The sequence below is a fragment of the Oncorhynchus gorbuscha genome, linkage group LG13, assembly GCF_021184085.1.
Source record: "Oncorhynchus gorbuscha isolate QuinsamMale2020 ecotype Even-year linkage group LG13, OgorEven_v1.0, whole genome shotgun sequence".
In the NCBI taxonomy this organism is placed as follows: domain Eukaryota; kingdom Metazoa; phylum Chordata; class Actinopteri; order Salmoniformes; family Salmonidae; genus Oncorhynchus; species Oncorhynchus gorbuscha.
Window position 1 is genome coordinate 90874056 of NC_060185.1, and position 18997 is coordinate 90893052.

At 46.2% G+C, this 18997-nt stretch overlaps 1 protein-coding gene across 4 annotated transcripts in view; it reads right to left on the reverse strand.

The window, feature by feature from the left end:
* Positions 1–18997, reverse strand: part of LOC123993692 (glutamate receptor 3-like) — a 313553-nt gene that overhangs the window by 11364 nt on the left and 283192 nt on the right. For 3 of the 4 annotated variants that reach the window (XR_006831497.1, XM_046296095.1, XM_046296097.1), the window contains exons 13-14: positions 6493–6740; positions 5459–5573 (exon numbers count right to left, since the gene is read on the reverse strand). Coding sequence is in view for 3 of the 4 variants with exons in the window: in XM_046296095.1 (XP_046152051.1) it covers positions 5459–5573; positions 6493–6740 (363 nt within the window). In the remaining variant the exon portion in view is untranslated. The remainder of the gene's footprint in view (positions 1–5458; positions 5574–6492; positions 6741–18997) is intronic. The other variant, XM_046296096.1, reaches the window with a different exon arrangement.

Consider the following 18997-nt stretch of genomic DNA (forward strand, 5'->3'; position numbering starts at 1 on the left):
GGAACATGACATTCCTCTCAGACAGTTAGGGGAGCCCACGGTCATGTTTGCCTTGGATGGTAGTCCTCTCCCCAGTATATTATATGAAACACTACCCTTAACCCTCATTGTATCTGGTAACCATAGTGAGACCATTTCTTTTTTTATTTTTTGTTCACCTTTTACACCTGTTGTTTTGGGTCATCCCTGGCTAATCCTTCTTTTGATTGGTCTAGTGGTTCTGTCCTTTCCTGGAGCGTTTCTTGTCATGTGAAGTGTTTAATGTCTGCTATTTCTCCTGTTTGTTCTGTCCCCTCTTCTCAGGAGGAACCTGGTGATTTGACAGGAGTGCCGGAGGAATATCATGGTCTGCGCACGGTCTTCAGTCGGTCCAGAACCAACTCCCTTCCTCCTCACCGGTCGTATGATTGTTGTTCTGATCTCTTTAAGAAGCGTTTTGCTTCCGCTCCTATCCTTGTTGCACCTGACGTCACTAAACAGTTTATTGTTGAGGTTGACGCGTCGGGGGTGGGCGTGGGAGCCATTCTGTCCCAGCGCTCCGATACTGACAATGGGGTCCACCCTTGTGCGTATTTTTCTGCTTCTGCTCCTGGTCTTGCTGGGTCTCAGTCTGTTCCCTGCCATCGCATCTCTCCTGTTCTTGTTCCTGCCCTTGCTGTGTCTCAGTCTGTCCCTAGTTGTTACTCTCCTGGCCTGTTTGGTCCTGTTTGCTCTAAAGTTTTCAGTTCTCTACCCGTGTCTCATTTTTTTTTAGAGTAGTACCCTAGTTCCCCTTTTTATCGTTTTTTTCGTTACGGTCCTGAGGAGAGGAGTTGGGTTCTTTCTCGGGACGTGCTGGACCGTTTGATCTATGATTTCCTCCGTTGCCGCCAGTGTTCCTCCTCGAGAGCGCCAGGAGGCGCTCGGTGAGTGGGGGGGTACTGTCATGTTTTGTCATATATTGTCTTGTCATTATGCTTTCCCTTCTGTTCGTTTCCCCCTGCTGGTCTTATTAGGTTCGTTCCCTCTTTCTATCCCTCTCTCTCCCCCTCCCTCTCTCACTCTCTCGCTCTCTCTTCTCTCTATCGTTCCGTTCCTGCTCCCAGCTGTTCCTATTCCCCTAATCAATCATTTAGTCTTCCCACACCTGTTCCCGATCCTTTCCCCTGATTAGAGTCCCTATTTCTTCCTTTGTGTTCCGTTCCTGTCCTGTCGGATCCTTGTATGTATTGGTCACCGTGCTGTGTTTGTGTATCGCCCAGTCGTGTCGTGTTTCCCTCAGATGCTGCGTGGTGAGCAGGTGTCTGAGTCTGCTAGGTTCAAGTGCCTTCCCGAGGCTACCTGCTGTTCAAGATCGAGTCTCCAGTCGGTTCTCGTCATTACGAGTGGAAGTTGTGTTTTTTGATTGTATTTTACTTTACTGGATTAAAGACTCTGTTTTCGCCAAGTCGCTTTTGGGTCCTCATTCACCTGCATAACATCATCAGCAGGAGAGAAGAAGATTACAACTCTGTGTAGAATATTATCTCCCTACATTATCATCAGCAGGAGAGAAGAAGATTACAACTCTGTGTAGAATATTATCTCCCTACATTATCATCAGCAGGAGACGAGAAGATTACATCACCGTGTAAAACAGTATCTCCCTCATGGCCAATGGTAATAGGGTGACCCGGAAAACATTGATCAATAATGCAGTAATCTGTTAACGTGCTACGTGATGCTGGAGCCTGAAACCCAACCTAGGTGATCAGTGATGTGGTGTGTGCCTCAGGATTATAGGTGATCAGAGAAAGGGTGTGTGTGTGTGGGGGGGGGGCAGGATGCTCAGGAAGGATGAGTCCAGGTAAGCTGGCTTTTCCCACAGTTTCCCGTAGAGCCGAGACGTCAGACTTATTGAGAGATACTGAGAAAAAAAACAACTTTGAACACAACAGATGATCACCAAAGTTCACTCACTGTCCGTCTTTCACCGACGATGCCGTTGCTCACCAGAGATAAACAGCGGACCTTGAGGTGTGCACGGTGAACGGTTAAGAGCAGTGGAGATCCAAATGCTAATTCATGTATGAATGTATATGGTCAGCTCACACTTGGATCAAAACGTTTATCCATGACCCTGAAAGGATGGAAAACCATACATACCTGAGCAGGTCCAGATGAAAGGCAGAGAGACATGTCAGAGAAGCAACGATACTGCTCTTCTACTGCCGCCGTCGCAGCTGTGAGCCTCAACATCACTCGGCATACCGACTATACAGCACAGATTATTAGCACAAATGCAAGGTTGAAAAATAGAGCTGCAAAATTCCTGTGAATTTCCCATAATTCCTAGGTTTTCCAGAAACCCCTATGGGAGTATTCCCTGAATAAGGGGGAGAATACGCAAGGAATGGAACCCTGCCAGAAGGAATCCTCAAACAGGGATTTCTGGGAAATCCTAGAATTGTATATTTACTGGGAATTTTTTTAGTTCGTGAAATTTTGCAACCGTATAGGACACGTATTTGTGTCCATTATGGAGATAAACCAGAGAAGCAGAGAGAGAAAGATCAGGTGTTTTGGTTGGACATTGCTAGATATTATAGAGACATTAGCCACGATGCTATTTTCAACATGTCATATTGGTGTAGCATTGCAGTTCCTGAGAATTCATGTCAAATGACCTTATAAAGTCATGACACCTTCTGTAAACCACAGTATCTGCCACAGATCGTCTGTAATCAAGCCACTTAGCTGACCTAATTCATTGCTTGAGTCACGGCTGAGTCATTAGTCATTTAATTGATCTAAACTGTAGCAAATGTCAATGCCCTCTTTAAAATAGCATGATGCAAGCTTCATGGAACATAGTGTAAGTATGTTGATACCAAGATGACAAGGCTAAATGAAACTCGTATTGCATCACCTATTCCCAGGATGGATACAGCCATGTCTTGTGACGAGAGTAGCAAGCGGAAGAGAAAGAAACCGGATTATGGTCATTGGGCTCAATTCTGGCTCTTGGTTGTTCATGTTGCAATCAAGTGGTAAATTGTTTGAAAACTTTTGACACCACCTACAATTGTATAGATGTTTTGCTAAAATCATTATGAAAAAGCAACCAATTATAGGGGCAGTTTCACTGTGTATAAAATCTCAATTGAATTGAATGTAATGGTACCACATGACCCACAGCCCTAAGAGATCAGACCTTCTCTTTCAGATTAGAATTCTCACGTTTGCCCATAATGCTTAGTCCCCTCAAGACTCCGCTGTTCGCCTCGCCTATCTGAGCTGCCTCAGCTGAGAAGCCATTTTGGGGGGTTTCAGCCAACGGGCGCTAGAGCCCAGCATGGCTTCTCTAGGCCAGTCGCATGGGATGTCCAGAGAAGCAGCTGTATGACATGAGCAGCTGGGAAGCCATGTTGTGTCTGACAGACAAGAATAATGGAATGAAATACAGACATGACCTTCACAAGAGGAAGGCGGCAGTCTCTGGCATCTAGACGCCATGTTTTCATAAATAGTTTGTGATAAACTATTTATGAAAGGTATCTTATAAAATGCATACTTATTATATAATATATGACTTACAACAGGTATATTTTAGTCAGAGATCCATCCAATATGACAGAGATACTGTTATATCTAAATAGACCTCACACTGGCTCTACTTTCTCTACGCGGCATATAATATTTGACAGATATCATCTGCTGCACTGCAGATGTTAAAGGCAGAGTTAAATCCATCTCCTCCTTTTCCAACTGCAGGACAACGCTGTCCTCCTCGCATCCCTCCCATCACTGAGTGAAAATAACTAGACTTCCTCCTTGTCAAACACACAACCAAACACTGGTCCACAGATCTGTATCCTTCCTCACACAACTGTCTTTATCAAAACAACTCAGCTTAGCCTTACCAGTCCATCTCCTTTACTATACTTCATGCTACCTCTTAGCCTTAACAGTCCATCTCCTTTACTACACTTCACGCTACCTCTTAGCCTTACCAGTCCATCTCCTTTACTACACTTCACGCTACCTCTTAGCCTTACCAGTCGATCTCCTTTACTACACTTCATGCTACCTCTTAGCCTTACCAGTCCATCTCCTTTACTACACTTCACGCTACCTCTTAGCCTTACCAGTCCATCTCCTTTACTACACTTCACGCTACCTCTTAGCCTTACCAGTCCATCTCCTTTACTACACTTCACGCTACCTCTTAGCCTTAACAGTCCATCTCCTTTACTATACTTCATGCTACCTCTTAGCCTTACCTGTCCATCTCCTTTACTATACTTCATGCTACCTCTTAGCCTTAACAGTCCATCTCCTTTACTACACTTCATGCTACCTCTTAGCCTTAACAGTCCATCTCCTTTACTACACTTCATGCTACCTCTTAGCCTTACCAGTCCATCTCCTTTACTATACTTCACGCTACCTCTTAGCCTTAACAGTCCATCTCCTTTACTATACTTCATGCTACCTCTTAGCCTTAACAGTCCATCTCCTTTACTATACTTCATGCTACCTCTTAGCCTTAACAGTCCATCTCCTTTACTACACTTCATGCTACCTCTTAGCCTTACCAGTCCATCTCCTTTACTACACTTCACGCTACCTCTTAGCCTTACCAGTCCATCTCCTTTACTACACTTCACGCTACCTCTTAGCCTTAACAGTCCATCTCCTTTACTATACTTCATGCTACCTCTTAGCCTTACCAGTCCATCTCCTTTACTATACTTCACGCTACCTCTTAGCCTTAACAGTCCATCTCCTTTACTATACTTCATGCTACCTCTTAGCCTTACCAGTCCATCTCCTTTACTACACTTCACGCTACCTCTTAGCCTTACCAGTCCATCTCCTTTACTACACTTCACGCTACCTCTTAGCCTTAACAGTCCATCTCCTTTACTACACTTCATGCTACCTCTTAGCCTTACCAGTCCATCTCCTTTACTATACTTCACGCTACCTCTTAGCCTTACCAGTCCATCTCCTTTACTATACTTCATGCTACCTCTTAGCCTTAACAGTCCATCTCCTTTACTATACTTCACGCTACCTCTTAGCCTTAACAGTCCATCTCCTTTACTATACTTCACGCTACCTCTTAGCCTTAACAGTCCATCTCCTTTACTATACTTCATGCTACCTCTTAGCCTTACCAGTGCATCTCCTTTACTACACTTCATGCTACCTCATCTTCCTCTCTGTGTGTTAGCCAAGTAAAGGTTCTTAGTTTGATCTTTTGTTCCATAGACTGGTCAGAGTCTGGTAAACGACAGAAAGGCTACCTTTGAGCCTGGTTGGGACTCAACATTTGTTTTGGGTTGGGTTGTACCGTAGCTAACAAAGCGCGTTAGAAAATCAAAGCGCTACAATATAAATCTAATCAATAATCAATGATTCCTATCGAGTATTATTAACAGCCTTGCCGATTACTCTGCACCATGGTACCCGATCTGGTGACATCGAGGCTGACCTTGGAGTCACCTCCTCCGCTGCCGCACTCTCCCTTGTCGTACCACCATTTGTTTTTCAATTTGTCCAACAGGCCTTGCTCATTCAGTTTTAACACTGCCAGGTTAACAGCATTTCTTGAAACGATAAAACATAACTTGTAAGAAAATGCACAGGTCCGTGAGAAATCTAATGCATAGTTAATGGTAGTATAGTAGTACTATAGTATAGTAGTAGTATCGTGTAGTTGTAGTAGTAGTTATAACGATAATTATGATCTTTGATAATGGTAGTTAGACTACCACCAATAGTGATTGTTGTTATTGGTAATATTATTTTGAACTATTATATCTATTATGAAAATGATCTAGGTATGAAAATGACAAATTGTTTGACGAACATGAGCTCGATAGATCAGTAAGGCTTAGATGGAGACCAGACATAGTGGTAAATATTGGACAGGAGTTATGAGGGGTTAGGTAGTTTAGAAACTGAAGTGTGCGGGACGGGGACACTAGTCATCATCGCTGAGAGGAAAAACAACAGCAGCAAACACCGTGCAAATAACATTCATAACAAGAGACAGGCGACATGGAAACGCTGCTGACCTGGTAAAAACATTCATAACAAGAGACAGGCGACATGGAAACGCTGCTGACCTGGTAAAAACATTCACAGTGATAACACAACCGTTGAGAAGGACAGCACACAGGACAGAAGGAAAGGTCGAAAGAGAGAAGAAACAGAGGAAGAGAGACGTTGAAATGAATTGTTAAACTCTAACACCCTGGAATGGATTCCGCTTTGGTTTAGGAAACAACAGCAATAAAACACACATACAAATATAAACATCCCATAAATCACCATTTTAAATCAACCTCGGTATCCAAGAACAATAAAAGATATGATACCGTTACCTCTTTGGGTCCTTTCCAAAAACAATAAGGTAGAAGAGAAGAAGAAGAAGAAGAAGAAGAAGAAGGGCCAAACACAAGACATCAGGGTAGGTGGAATTCTATAACAACAAGGAGAATATCGTTATATTATCCCACCCACCTTAATGCTGAGCCTTTGGGCGTGGCCACACCATATCCTTTAGAGTCGAGGTTTCCGCCCACTTTCATGGTGTCACAGGGTTTCCTCTGCTCTATGTACTCGTTCATGGTGGACTCCAGGAGGAAAGCAAACTTGCCCTTGGACTTTCGTACCCGGGCCACCCCGTCTGGCGTGGTCTTGACAAACACTGACGGTTCGGCCGATTTCATGTATGACCACATTTTCTCATAGACTGCTATTTTGGATCGCTGTTGAGACGGAGAGAGGGAGGGAAAGGGAGAAGAGAAATACTAGTTTAGACATCAACGTCCATCGTACGGATGTTGTTCTGTTTGGGTACCTCAAAGATCTGATGCAGGACACCTCAAGCCATCTTGAAGTGTTTATAGATATCTTGGAAGATTTAGCGGTATGTCTGCTGGTAAGTTCATGAAATCTTTTAGGCCTGTGCATACTCATGAGGAACAAAAGATGCACAGTTATTATTAGACAGTAACATTACACATACTTGGTGGCATACGGCCTACAGAAGTCTAGCATGTCAAGCGTTGATAACATAGTAATGACCCAAATACGAATTTATACACCATTAAGTGAACACAGAGAGAGAGAGAGAGAGAGAGAGAGAGAGAGAGAGAGAGAGAGAGAGAGAGAGAGAGAGAGAGAGAGAGAGAGAGAGAGAGAGAGAGAGAGAGAGAGAGAGAGAGAGAGAGAGAGAGAGAGAGAGAGAGAGAGAGAGCACATCAGAAGAGGACACAGATGAGAGTTCCCCGGTTACCCAGTACGGTGCCTGGGGTTAGGCTTAGTATGCCTGCTATACAATCTGTAGGAGTGAAGAGAGGACTTCTTGCCATCTATAATAAGCAACAATTTAATTATTCAATGGCACTGGGTTCATTTTGGCAACACAGTTTCAAACTCCAGACTTCTGAATCCTGGTCTGGGCCAATGAAGAGAGAGAACTGTTCCCAAGTGGTAGTGTGTACTGTAGAGTGGATTCTCTCACACCTACAATACAGGTTCAATTTAAAATGCTATCTGAATGCTATCTGGGATCCATGGGATGTCCCTGCCCCCTAATCCCTTAGCCTAAACATAACCCCTGTCTTTACCTTAACCATAAACACAACAATAACCTTTACCTAACTTTTAACTTAACCCATACCCATTTAAAATGAAATTTCAATAGGGTAGGGATGTCCCAAGGATTCCAGGTAGCAACGAACAATTTAGGAGCTGGAGGAGTACAGGAAGTGGGCCAGTTGGCAACAGTCAATTGGACCAATGGGCCTATTGTCAATAGCCTATAGGGTAAGAGTATGAACAAGCTGTTGATATGGCAACACCAATCAGAGGCATTGTTACAGTGGTGTCAAAGCTCCAATTGTCTGGGCTTCCCCCGAAGGGTCACTTTAGGTTCAAATACTGAAACAGTCAAGGACTTAATTTTGCCAGCTCAAAGATTTGAAGAGCTTAAGGTGTATTGGATTATTAACTGAAGGCAGCACTTAGGTATAACCGCCATATTTCTTAACAAGTCTTGAAGTTAAATGAATCATGAATCATGTCAAGGGGGTGACACTCCCAGTGTTCTCAAGCAGAGTAAACAGCACACCAACTCTGCTTTGAAGTAACAGATAGATGCTGTGGGAAATACAATAACAGCAACACACACACACACACACACACACACACACACACACACACACACACACACACACACACGCACGCACGCACACACTCACACACACACACACATTGAGCCCTGTGGCTTTGTGAGCAGAGTGAGACTTGTCCATTCTAAACAACAGATAGACCCATCAATGTCCCTTATTAATATACTGCCCCTGTCTGAAGGCGGGGTCAGAATATCATCGGTCACAGAGCTACTGTGGATTTGCCAGGCCAACGGAAAGGAAATATCACCATGTGTGCTGCTATTTCGGAGCATGGTGTCCTAACCCATATCCCCCTTATAGGGCCATACAACACCCAGCATCTACTCAACTTTTTAGAGACTCTCTACAGGGCTCTCATCCCTGATGATGAGAGGGGTCTGTTTAGAGAGGATTTGCCAAAGTATGTGGTCATTTGTGATAATGTGAGTTTCCATCGATCAAACATCAAAAGGCAATGGTTTGTGACCCACCCGAGGATGCTCATAGAATTCCTCCCACCTTATTCACCATTCCTTAAGCAGATTGAGGAGTTCTTGTCAGCATGGAGGTGGAAGGTGTACGATCGTCAGCCACACACACAGATGACCCTGCTGGCTGCAATGGATGCAGCATGTGAGGACATCACAGTAGACGCCTGCAGAGGATGGATAAGGCATTCCAAAAGATTCTTTCCACGTTGCATTGGAAGGGTAAATATCCGGTGTGATGTGGATGAGAATATGTGGGCCGGCAGACAGGAACGTCTGGATGTGTAGAGACAGCACAACAGTGCTGCGGGCAAAGTTGTGCCGTAGGGGTGGTTTCCTGTGTTTCTTTCTAATTTAGTTTTTTTTCTCTTTGTGCCCCTTTTGGTTTTGTGTCCAGTCTCTTTGTGTCCAGTCTCTTTCAATCAATAACCCACATACAGTAATATGTAAATAGTACTGTTGAAATTGATATATGCCATAGAAGTGCAGCCTTGTGCATTTTCAATAAAGTAACCGTCATCCAAACTGTAGCCTAAAAGTTTACATCAGGTAATACTGTCAAAGTACACAGTTACATTGACAACATGCCTAAACATTTTGACGACCTTGTTCGTGAACAATGACTCAATGACTCAATGACTCAATGACTCAATGACTCAATGACTCAATGACTCAATGACTTATCTTTCTGATGACACTGACATGATCATTGGCAGGAATATTTACTTTTGAGAGATGTACTAAGGATTTTTAGTAACTGACTAGCTTTAGAAGCATATCTATTGTATATTGCAGTTTGTACAAATTGTTCTGAGAAATGTACTTATTATTTTGCACATGTTAGGGATGATGTGAAAAATGTACCAAAGCGACTGACAAAAACTGTAACGGAGGGCCCTACAGTAGCTGGCTCATTGTGTTCCAATACAACCTGTTATGAGTCATCCATCATGTCACATCAGACCAGAGGGGTGAGGATCAGACCAGAGGGGTGAGGATAAGAGGGGTGGGGATCAGACCGGAGGGGTGAGGATCAGACCAGAGGGGTGAGGATCAGACCAGAGGGGTGAGGATAAGAGGGGTGAGGATCAGACCAGAGGGGTGAGGATCAGACCAGAGGGGTGAGGATCAGACCAGAGGGGTGAGGATCAGACCAGAGGGGTGAGGATCAGACCAGAGGGGTGCGGATCAGACCAGAGGGGTGCGGATCAGACCAGAGGGGTGAGGATCAGCCCAGAGTGGTGAGGATCAGACCAGAGGGGTGCGGATCAGACCGGAGGGGTGAGGATCAGACCAGAGGGGTGCGGATCAGACCAGAGGGGTGAGGATCAGACCAGAGGGGTGAGGATCAGACCGGAGGGGTGAGGATAAGAGGGGTGAGGATCAGACCAGAGGGGTGAGGATCAGCCGAGAGTGGTGAGGATCAGACCAGAGGGGTGCGGATCAGACCGGAGGGGTGAGGATCAGCCCAGAGGGATGAGGATCAGACCAGAGGGGTGAGGATCAGACCAGAGGGGTGAGGATCAGACCGGAGGGGTGAGGATCAGACCAGAGGGGTGAGGATCAGACTGGAGGGGTGAGGATAAGAGGGGTGAGGATCAGACCAGAGGGGTGCGGATCAGACCAGAGGGGTGAGGATCAGACCAGAGGGGTGAGGATCAGACCAGAGGGGTGCGGATCAGACCAGAGGGGTGAGGATCAGACCAGAGGGGTGAGGATCAGACCAGAGGGGTGAGGATCAGACCAGAGGGGTGAGGATCAGACCAGAGGGGTGAGGATCAGACCAGAGGGGTGAGGATCAGACCAGAGGGGTGAGGATAAGAGGGGTGAGGATAAGAGGGGTGAGGATCAGACCAGAGGGGTGAGGATCAGCCCAGAGGGGTGAGGATCAGACCAGAGGGGTGCGGATCAGACCAGAGGGGTGAGGATCAGACCCGGAGGGGTGAGGATCAGACCAGAGGGGTGAGGATAAGAGGGGTGAGGATCAGACCAGAGGGGTGCGGATCAGACCAGAGGGGTGAGGATCAGACCCGGAGGGGTGAGGATCAGACCAGAGGGGTGAGGATAAGAGGGGTGAGGATCAGACCAGAGGGGTGAGGATCAGACCCGGAGGGGTGAGGATAAGAGGGGTGAGGATCAGACCAGAGGGGTGAGGATCAGACCAGAGGGGTGAGGATCAGACCCGGAGGGGTGAGGATCAGACCAGAGGGGTGAGGATCAGACCCGGAGGGGTGAGGATCAGACCAGAGGGGTGAGGATCAGACCCGGAGGGGTGAGGATCAGACCGGAGGGGTGAGGATCAGCCCAGATTGGTGAGGATCAGACCGGAGGGGTGAGGATCAGCCCAGAGGGGTGAGGCTCAGACCCGGAGGGGTGAGGATCAGCCCAGATTGGTGAGGATCAGACCGGAGGGGTGAGGATCAGCCCAGATTGGTGAGGATCAGACCGGAGGGGTGAGGATCAGCCCAGAGTGGTGAGGATCAGACCGGAGGGGTGAGGATCAGACCAGAGTGGTGAGGATCAGACCCGGAGGGGTGAGGATCAGACCGGAGGGGTGAGGATCAGCCCAGAGTGGTGAGGATCAGACCGGAGGGGTGAGGATCAGCCCAGAGGGGTGAGGATCAGACCAGAGGGGTGAGGATCAGCCCAGAGTGGTGAGGATCAGACCAGAGTGGTGAGGATCAGACCAGAGGGGTGCGGATCAGAACAACAACATAATGCAACATTAGAAGTAAACATTATGAATTAATGTTTCTCTCTGTCTCCGCGTTGATGAAAAAGACTTGAAGTTTGGGGATGTGAGTTGATGGGCATTCTATTTGAACACCTATATGGTTTAGAGAGAGCCCTGTTCCTAAAGAGATACCGTCCTGTAGGTTTTAACTCCAACCCTGTTCCTGGAGAGATACCGTTCTGTAGGTTTTAACTCCAACCCTGTTCCTGGAGAGATACCGTCCTGTAGGTTTTAACTCCAACCCTATTCCAGGAGAGATACCGTTCTGTAGGTTTTAACTCTAACCCTGTTCCTGGAGAGATACCGTCCTGTAGGGTTTAACTCCAACCCTGTTCCTGGAGAGATACCGTTCTGTAGGTTTTAACTCCAACCCTGTTCCTGGAGAGATACAGTTAGAGTTAGTGATATGTATGATGATGGAGAATGGAACGATAGTATGGTTTAGAGTTAGTGATATGTATGACGATGGAGAATGGAACGATAGTATGGTTTAGAGTTAGTGATATGTATGACGATGGAGAATGGAACGATAGTATGGTTTAGAGTTAGTGATATGTATGACGATGGAGAATGGAACGATAGTATGGTTTAGAGTTAGTGATATGTATGACGATGGAGAATGGAACGATAGTATGGTTTAGAGTTAGTGAAATGTATGATGATGGAGAATGGAACGATAGTATGGTTTAGAGTTAGTGATATGTATGACGATGGAGAATGGAACGATAGTATGGTTTAGAGTTAGTGATATGTATGACGATGGAGAATGGAACGATAGTATGGTTTAGAGTTAGTGATATGTATGACGATGGAGAATGGAACGATAGTATGGTTTAGAGTTAGTGATATGTATGACGATGGAGAATGGAACGATAGTATGGTTTAGAGTTAGTGATATGTATGACGATGGAGAATGGAACGATAGTATGGTTTAGAGTTAGTGATATGTATGACGATGGAGAATGGAACGATAATATGGTTTAGAGTTAGTGATATGTATGACGATGGAGAATGGAACGATAGTATGGTTTAGAGTTAGTGATATGTATGACGATGGAGAATGGAACGATAGTATGGTTTAGAGTTAGTGATATGTATGACGATGGAGAATGGAACGATAGTATGGTTTAGAGTCAGTGATATGTATGACGATGGAGAATGGAACGATAGTATGGTTTAGAGTCAGTGATATGTATGACGATGGAGAATGGAACGATAGTATGGTTTAGAGTTAGTGAAATGTATGACGATGGAGAATGGAACGATAGTATGGTTTAGAGTTAGTGATATGTATGACGATGGAGAATGGAACGATAGTATGGTTTAGAGTCAGTGATATGTATGACGATGGAGAATGGAACGATAGTATGGTTTAGAGTTAGTGATATGTATGACGATGGAGAATGGAACGATAGTATGGTTTAGAGTTAGTGATATGTATGACGATGGAGAATGGAACGATAGTATGGTTTAGAGTTAGTGATATGTATGACGATGGAGAATGGAACGATAGTATGGTTTAGAGTTAGTGATATGTATGACGATGGAGAATGGAACGATAGTATGGTTTAGAGTTAGTGATATGTATGATGATGGAGAATGGAACGATAGTATGGTTTAGAGTTAGTGATATGTATGACGATGGAGAATGGAACGATAGTATGGTTTAGAGTTAGTGATATGTATGACGATGGAGAATGGAACGATAGTATGGTTTAGAGTTAGTGATATGTATGACGATGGAGAATGGAACGATAGTATGGTTTAGAGTTAGTGATATGTATGACGATGGAGAATGGAGGGAAACGTAATAAATACAATGCCTTCAAATGTGGAGGCACAGGATCCGTGTTGTTTTGTGTTGACAATATCATTTATTGTGCTCTGATAATTTTGCCTTGTGTTAAACATCGTTGGACGGATGTTTGTGGTTGGTTTTGAGAACAATTTCCCCAAAGGCTGATTGGGCCTGAACTGCCTGACAGCGAGCAGAGAGAGAGAAGGATCATGGTGTGTGGCTCTTTCTGACTGTGTGTGTGTGTTTGTGAGAGTGTGTTTGTGAGTATGTGTGTGTGTTTGGGAGTGTGTGTGTGTGTTTGTGAGTGTGTGTGTGTGTTTGTGAGTGTGTGTGTGTGTGTGTGTTTGTGAGTTTGTGTGTGTGTTTGTGAGTGTGAGTGTGTGTGTGTTTGTGAGTTTGTGTGTGTGTTTGTGAGTGTGTGTCTCCCAACTGACCGCCTCGTCATATAAAATAAGAGAAAGCACAGACATGGATTAACCCTGACAGAGTTTGTGCTATCTAGCTTGTTTATCAAAGCCAATCAGCACGCTTTGAGGAAGAACCACCAAACACCCTGATAAGATGATTTAAAAATATATATATATATTTTAACCTTTATTTAACTAGGTAAGTCAGTTAATTAAGAACAAATTCTTATTTACAATGACGGCCTAGGAACAGTGGGTTAACTGCCTTGTTCAAGGGCAGAACGACAGATTGTTACCTTGTCAGCTCGGGGATTTGATCCAGCAACCTTTCAGTTACTGGTTCAAACCACTAGGCTACCTGCCACCCATGATTCCACTGATAAGATGATTCCACTGATGAGATGATTCCAATGATAAGATGATTCCACTGATAAGATGATTCCAATGATAAGATGATTCCACTGATAAGATGATTCCAATGATAAGATGATTCCACTGATAAGATGATTCCAATGATGAGATGATTCCACTGATGAGATGATTCCACTGATGAGATGATTCCACTGATAAGATGATTCCACTGATAAGATGATTCCACTGATAAGATGATTCCACTGATGAGATGATTCCACTGATAAGATGATTCCACTGATGAGATGATTCCACTGATAAGGTGATGAAATGTGGAGAGAGGTGAAAGGGAGAGAGGGAGAATGTTTGAGAGAAAGAGCGTTGTGGACTGAAAGGAAAAGAGAGAGAAGGTATAGAGAGAGAGGAAAGAGAGAAAGAATTAGAGAAAGTGGGGTGAAAGGGTGTGAGAAGTGTGAGAGAGAGGAGAGAGAGAAAGATGGAGTGATAGTAAGAGAGGGCGAGAAACCCCTACTTTGAAAGAGTCCAATCTGTATGATAGTCAAAAACATTAAACATAATAATCAACATCTCTATACAGACATACAACGCTACATTGTCCCTCTACAGACAGACATAGCTATATTATCTCTCTACAGACAGACATAGCTACATTAAATCTCTGAAGACAGGCATAGCTACATGATCTCTCTACATACAGACATAGCTACATCATCTCTATACAGACATACAAAGCTACATTATCTCTATACAGAGACATAGCTACATCATTTCTCTACAGAAATGCAAAGCTACATTGTCCCTCTACAGACAGACATAGCTATATTATCTCTCTACAGACAGACATAGCTACATTGTCCCTCTACAGACAGACATAGCTATATTAAATCTCTGAAGACAGGCATAGTTACATGATCTCTCTACATACAGGCATAGCTACATGATCTATATACATACAGGCATAGCTACATCATCTCTATACAGACCATAGCTACATCATCTCTATACAGACAGGCATAGCTACATTATCCCTCTACAGACAGACAGCGCTACATTATCTCTCTACAGACAGGCATAGTGAAATTATCTCTATACAGACAGACATAGCTACATCATCATCAGGAAGGGAAGGGGGGAGGAAGGAACGGAGGGAGGAAGGAACGAACGGAGGGAGGAAGGGACGGAGGGAGGAAGGAACGGAGGGAGGAAGGAACGGAGGGAGGAAGGAACGGAGGGAGGAAGGAAAGAACGGAGGGAGGGAGGAAGGGACGAGGGAGGAAGGAACGGAGGGAGGAAGGAACGGACGGAGGAAGGGAGGAGGGAGGAAGGAACGGAGGGAGGAAGGTACGAGGGAGGAAGGAACGGAGGGAGGAAGGGAGGAGGGAGGAAGGAACAGAGGGAGGAAGGAACGGAGGGAGGAAAGGACGAGGGAGGAAGGGACGGAGGGAGGAAGGAACGGAGGGAGGAAGGAATGGAGGGAGGAAGGGATGGAGGGAGGAAAAGCTTTTTGGAGCACTCAGACATGCAGGTTGGTCAAGATGAGCGCGCACACACACACACACACACACTCTAAGGAGATAATTCCTCCTTACATTGGGCCTTTTCTCTGTCTACAGTCTGTTTGGCCCCATACTGTTCTATTCTACTGAGGACTGCCGCATGATGCAATGACAAGAACAGAACAAAGGCTCATAAGCGTGTGTGTGTGTGTGTGTGTGTGTGTGTGTGTGTGTGTGTGTGTGTGTGTGTGTGTGTGTGTGTGTGTGTGTGTGTGTGTGTGTGTGTGTGTGTGTGTGTGTGTGTGTGTGCGTGCGTGCGTGCGTGCGTGCGTGCGTGTGTGTGCGTGTGTGTGTGTGTGTGTGTGTGTGTGTGTGTGTGTGTGTGTGTGTGTGTGTGTGTGTGTGCGTGCGTGCGTGCGTGCGTGCGTGCGTGCGTGTGTGTGCGTGTGTGTGTGTGCGTGTGTGCGTGTGCGTGTGTGTGTGTGTGCGTGTGTGTGTGTGTGTGCGTGTGCGTGTGTGTGTGGGCTTGCAAGGGTGTGGATCATCCGTAAAAAAGTTCCTTCGCCATCAATATTTAAGCTGCATGTAGTTGTTTAAAAACCAAACTGAAGTAGCCATTAAAACACATCTAGGAGAGGACCTTTGATTAAAGTGCAGAGTCAAAATAAATGTCACTCTTCATTCTAAATAGCCACTTAATCTGTATCGATTCTAAGTTAGGTTAGACAGATGGTACCAAGGGTGCATCTTAAATGGCACCCTATTCTCTATATACTCCCCATAGGGCTCTGGTGAAAAGTAGTACACTATACAGTAGGGAACAGGGTACCATTTGGGATGCAGGTCCTCTGTCCACTGGCCTTAGAACTGCAGCGCAGGCTTTGAATTCTTCCCCTGGCATTGCAAGTTGCTTTCATCACTCTACCCACACAGTGAACACTTAGTTTATATTTAAAACTCTACCCACACAGTGAACACTTAGTTTATATTTAAAACTCTACCCACACAGTGAACACTTAGTTTATATTTAAAACTCTACCCACACAGTGAACACTTAGTTTATATTTAAAACTCTACCCACACAGTGAACACTTAGTTTATATTTAAAACTCTACCCACACAGTGAACACTTAGTTTATATTTAAAACTCTACCCACACAGTGAACACTTAGTTTATATTTAAAACTCTACCCACACAGTGAACACTTAGTTTAAAAGTCTACACTTAGATAATATTTAAAACTCTACACTCAAACACCCAACAGCACATTTCTGTTGTTGTCATTCTTTCATTATTCAAGAGTGTGAGGCAGGACTACCTACCTGTATATATGTCATTATTAAACAGTGTTAGGCAGAACTACCTGTATATATGTCATTATTCAACAGTGTTAGGCAGAACTACCTGTATATATGTCATTATTCACCAGTGTTAGGCAGAACTACCTGTATATATGTCATTATTCAACAGTGTTAGGCAGAACTACCTACCTGTATTTGTTATGCAGCAATGGAAGTTGGGACTCTAGGGGGCTTTACTTTGTCATTGAAGTACACCACTCTACGTCCAGAATACCGATTGGGATCTCTCTCTCTCTCTCTCTCTCTCTCTCTCTCTCTCTCTCTCTCTCTCTCTCTCTCTCTCTCTCCGAACTTCGGCAGGACGCTCCGAGAGCCCTTCTTCTCCTTGGAGGTTATCTCTATCTCACACCCAGCCTGTCATTGCTTTTGTCAGGCTCTCCCTTTATGCAAAAAGCCTGTAATCTCTGCTGTAGGAGGCTCCCCTTCTGTTACCCAGCAACATACCCAAACACACTGACAAGAGCTGGGGGACTGATGTTTTTTGACACACAATGGATTGCAGTCAGCTACGGTCTAACCTTTTGTACTTCTTTGCATTTGAAGTCTCTCTTTCCGGTTCAGGATACATCTCTCCTCCTTTCCTCCTTTCCTCCCTCCCTCTCCTCCTTTCCTCCCTCCCACCCTCTCCACCTTTCCTCCCTCCCACCCTCTCCTCCTTTCCTCCCCTCCCTCCCTCTCCACCTTTCCTCCCTCCCTCCCTCCCTCTCCTCCTTTCCTCCCTCCCTCCCTCTCCACCTTCCCTCCCTCCCTCCCTCTCCACCTTTCCTCCCTCCCTCCCTCTCCACCTTTCCTCCCTCCCTCCCTCTCCTCCTTTCCTCCCTCCCCTCCTCCCTCCCTCTACTCCCTCCCTCTCCTCCTTTTCTCCTGTCCACCCTCCCTTCACTCCCTTCCTATCCTCCCTCCTTCTCCTCCTTTCTTCTCCTGTCCTCCATCCCTTTACTCCCTCCTTCCCTCCCTCTCCTCCCTCCCCCCTTCTACCCCCCTCTCCTCCCTCCCTCTCCTCCTTTCCTTCTATCCTCCCTCCCTCTCCTCCATCCGTCTACTCCCTCCCTCTCCTCCTTTCCCCCTCTCCTCCCTCCCTTTACCCCCCCTCTCCTCCCCCCCTCTCCTCCTTTCCTCCTGTCCTCCCTCCCTCCCCCACTCCTCCCCACCTCTACTCCTTCCCTCTCCTCCTTTCATCCCTCCCTCTCCTCCCCCCCTCTACTCTCGCCTCTACTCCTTTCCTACCTACCTCCGCATTTTGGTAATGAAATGGGAGGCTAGAGAGGCTGGAGAGGGACAGAGTGGAGAGGAGAGGCTGGAGAGGGACAGAGTGGAGAGGAGAGGCTGGAGAGGGACAGAGTGGAGAGTAGAGACTGGAGAGGGACAGAGTGGAGAGTAGAGGCTGGAGAGGGACAGAGTGGAGAGTAGAGGCTGGAGAGGGACAGAGTGGAGAGTAGAGGCTGGAGAGGGACAGAGTGGAGAGTAGAGGCTGGAGTGGGACAGAGTGGAGAGTAGAGGCTGGAGCGGGACAGAGTGGAGAGTAGAGGCTGGAGAGGGACAGAGTGGAGAGGAGAGGCTGGAGAGGGACAGAGTGGAGAGTAGAGGCTGGAGAGGGACAGAGTGGAGAGTAGAGGCTAGAGAGGGACAGAGTGGAGAGTAGAGGCTGGAGAGGGACAGAGTGGAGAGGAGAGGCTGGAGTGGGACAGAGTGGAGAGTAGAGGCTGGAGCGGGACAGAGTGGAGAGTAGAGGCTGGAGAGGGACAGAGTGGAGAGGAGAGGCTGGAGAGGGACAGAGTGGAGAGTAGAGGCTGGAGAGGGACAGAGTGGAGAGTAGAGGCTGGAGAGGGACAGAGTGGAGAGTAGAGGTTGGAGAGGGACAGAGTGGAGAGTAGAGGCTGGAGAGGGACAGAGTGGAGAGTAGAGGCTGGAGAGGGACAGAGTGGAGAGGAGAGGCTGGAGAGGGACAGAGTGGAGAGTAGAGGCTGGAGAGGGACAGAGTGGAGAGTAGAGGTTGGAGAGGGACAGAGTGGAGAGTGGAGGCTGGAGAGGGACAGAGTGGAGAGTGGAGGCTGGAGAGGGACAGAGTGGAGAGGAGAGGCTGGAGAGTGACAGAGTGGAGAGTGGAGGCTGGAGAGGGACAGAGTGGAGAGGAGAGGCTGGAGAGGGACAGAGTGGAGAGTGGAGGCTGGAGAGGGACAGAGTGGAGAG